The sequence below is a fragment of the Mizuhopecten yessoensis genome, unplaced genomic scaffold (assembly GCF_002113885.1).
Source record: "Mizuhopecten yessoensis strain PY_sf001 unplaced genomic scaffold, ASM211388v2 scaffold125, whole genome shotgun sequence".
Classification (NCBI taxonomy): Eukaryota; Metazoa; Mollusca; class Bivalvia; order Pectinida; family Pectinidae; genus Mizuhopecten; species Mizuhopecten yessoensis.
The window spans coordinates 45309-48901 of record NW_018403390.1 but is presented as its reverse complement, the minus strand read 5'-3'; the positions used below and the strand labels follow the sequence as shown (position 1 = coordinate 48901).

Here is a 3593-nt window from a genome sequence, read left to right as displayed (position 1 = left end):
TAGCAACTTATAACAGAACAGGAGATTGGAGAGAGATGTATGTGCCCACCATCATACCGTCTCCATATTATAAGTTCTATGTAAGATTGATCTTTTCTTGAATAAATATGATATGTTGGATAGATCAGACATGTAAACAGTACATGCACCTTTTGGTAACCTTTGATCAAAGCTTCACATTGCTGTGTTAATGTCATTGTTCTTTTAAAGTGCCGTCATCTGACCTACTTACTACCACATACAGTTATTTGTGTGTAACAAGAGGAACCTAAATTAAAGATTAATCTGTCAAGTACGTGCTACTTCCTGGGGAGAGGTGATAATGAACAGGAACTGTTGAAATCAAAGATGGCTATCTATAGCGACCAGTTTTTCTGATCAGCTGCAAAATGAAACATGTATAACTAAAGACCTATATATATATATGTAAACCAAATTTTGAAATATTATAACAAGAGATCCCAGAGGGATCTTGGCGCCCACCTTTGTACCATCTTCATTAGTTCTTTGTCAGTTTGATCTTTTCTCTTCTTTCCTCTAATCTGTTTGATCGAGTCATGTCAACAGTAAATACACCTTGAGGTAACTTTTGATCATAACTTAATACTGATGTGTATGAAAGCCAACCTTCTAGTACAGTACTTAATGTGAAAGAAACAGAATCGATCATTGCAATATGAGAGAGATCTGTTTAGTTCTTCCTTTAGCCATTTTGTTTTTGTGATCAGTCTCAAAATATAACATGCACAACAAGGGATCAAGGGGAACCTACATATCAAATTTGAGAAAGATCCCTCAAGTTATTCCTGAGAAATAGTACTAACAAACCTTCAATATCAAAAATCGAAGATGGCTGTCGGTAGGCCATTTTGTTTAACTGATCAGTTTCAGAAGTAAACATGAAGAATGGGCGTGTAAAAAATTTGAAGCACGGGCCCAAATGACATATTGGTGGCCCAAATAATTTTGGGAAGAAATATTTCCACAGTATTTAACACAATTAATGCTTCAGCACATTTAAATTACATATAACATGACAATGTTTGTAATATGTAAAACAGAATAAAACATTATATTTTTAATTCTTCAACCCTAGTTAAAACTCCACTCCATTCAGGTCTTCCCAAAAAGAAATACACAAAACTCGCACCTCAAAGAAGACACCCTGGCAGTTTATACATAAAATCTGAAAAACAAATCATCACATTTTCTAAATCACGGACAGTTCGATTCAAATCGAACTAATGACAACTGAAAAATGTACTGACCTCCAGTTAATGCGGAAGGGACTTTAATTTTCGACAGTCGGCCAAACTATTTTTGTTGGGCCAGCGACTACCTCACTTTTGACAACTTTTGGTCGCTCGAGCAAGACTTTAACCACCATTGGCGAGCAGGCGACCGTCCATATCAGGCACTGCTGCACAGCTAGGGACCAAGGGGAACCTACATATAAAATTTGAGAAAGATGCCTCTGGTACTTCTTGAGAAATACCGATAACAAAAATTGTTTAAGGACGGACGACGGTGATTTGAATAGCCCATCAGATGATGGTGGGCTGAAAATCTATCCGTACATCTCGAAAAATGGTGACGACAAAATTGAACTGTCAAAAATTAACGATGGCTATCTGATGGCCATCCTGCTTTTCAATTCAGTCCCAAAAATCAATATTCATAGCATAAATAGGGACCATTGGGATCCTTTATGTGAAAGAGAAAGATCCATCCAGTACTTTCTAAGAAATAGTGCTAACAATCACTAACTTTCAAAATTCAAGATATCGGCCTTCATGGTTTTCTGATCAGTCCCAAAATTCAATATGTATCTTAAGACCATTGGAAACTTTCATGTGAAAAAAGGGGTGTCGGGAGTGTATATTTACGATAGCCCATACATAAACAGGTTGTAGTTGTAATAGAATGAAGCAAAATTCAAAGAAAACAGATCATGTTTATTGATAGCTTTTAGCACTTAATTATAAACATGAAAACAAAGTAATACATTATGTACTATGCAGTATTAAGAAAACTCAAGCAGCTTACTTTGAATGACTTCAAACGGGAGAGTGTTATGTTTTAATCGTTCTCTTCAGTTATCACCATTGTGTTCCTCACCTCCTGATGTTAACAGACAACGCTAGACGTTTATTTTACTCTTGAAGAAGATATCAATCTGTTTTTATTTGAAATCTAGAAGTCCCAATAGTGACGAGTCCACCTTAGTGTAAATTGTTAGCCGTTTTGTTCCTCTAGGAGACATACGTGGGACTGGGCTTACTTGAGAGATTGCTTCACTGATTGAACTACAAAGAAATATCCCCAGTCACAATCTGGTACAAACTGCTGCACCGATTAAGCTACAAGGGAGTAAACCCCTGTACCATTTTAGTCAATAGAGAGACAGCTCTGTCAAAGCTTCCAAGGAAACCTGCCTTCGTCACAAGTCAGTATAATGGTGTGCTCTTCAACTAAGGTAAACACAGAAATCCTCATCTACTTTATCAAGATAAATCCTCCAGATTCACAAATGTCCAACACAATTCTATTGTGCCTTTGTATATCACATACATTCTCGAGTTTGTCTCTTGTTGAAATTTCAGTTTTACAGTCGTCCGAACACGTTTTAATCGTTGTCCCATTATGTATAGCCTATACTCTGTCTCTTATCCAGCCACGTAGGTTATAAATAACTTCTATCCAGTCATTTAAGTTATAAATAACTTCTATCCAGTCATTTAAGTTATAAATAACTTCTACGTCCCTAAGCCCTTGGCTCCGGGTCCTCTTTTCTGAGCACTGCTACATATTGGACAACTCTCCTGAAAAAGTCAAAAGCAACATTGGTCAGCTGGTTCCACTTGTACAATTTCAAACCCACAATTTTCCTCAATCTTGACTGATTAAACACCAGAACAGCATGGTAGCACTTGAGGTTTGATTTAGTTTGAAGTTTCATGTTAAGTGTTATGTGTTCGATGGAACCTCTCTATGTAAGAAATGTCTCATTCTAACAAACTGAAACAATAGTTATATATCCTTTGCTAGAAGACTTGAACATTTCACAAAATATTTCCAGGAACAGAAATGTCTGAAATAGTAAGGTTTCACTAAAATTTTACCATATATTAATATAATCTTTGACAATATATCAAACTGTCGGTGAATACATAAAATATCTACAATTCTGATAAGCTTTAATAAGTTTTTTCGCTGAACATCACCACAATTTATTGTCAGACTTGAATACACATGTACTTTAAAAGGACTTCATTATGGTTTCTTCAGAATTTCAAAAGGTATAATTGTAACTATTTGAATTTTCAAAACTTGCTAGCGCCTAGGGTGCTCTATAGATATTCAATATCTAGCATACAGATTTCAGACTAAAAAGTATTTGAAACTAGCACCTCTGATTCTAAACAAGGAAAATGAAGAAATTTTAGCACACTGACTCCTTTGAGCCCCACCCTACAGCCCTTGGGGGTAGGGCTGGCTCAAAATTTTCAAAGTATCAAACTGTCAATTCAAGGTTATAATTCCAATCAAGTTATTAACATGTAATATTCAAAGTATCATTTGCCATTATAAAC

The 3593-nt window shown here is 35.8% G+C and overlaps 1 protein-coding gene across 1 annotated transcript in view; it reads right to left on the bottom strand.

The window, feature by feature from the left end:
- Nucleotides 1–1940: 1940 nt before the first annotated feature.
- LOC110455283 (vacuolar protein sorting-associated protein 41 homolog) overlaps nt 1941–3593 on the bottom strand; it is a gene marked incomplete at its 5' end in the record, with an annotated part of 46916 nt that continues 45263 nt past the window's right edge. Inside the window, one exon of the mRNA XM_021505358.1 lies at nt 1941–2822. Coding sequence (XP_021361033.1) covers nt 2757–2822 — 66 coding nt within the window. The remainder of the gene's footprint in view (nt 2823–3593) is intronic.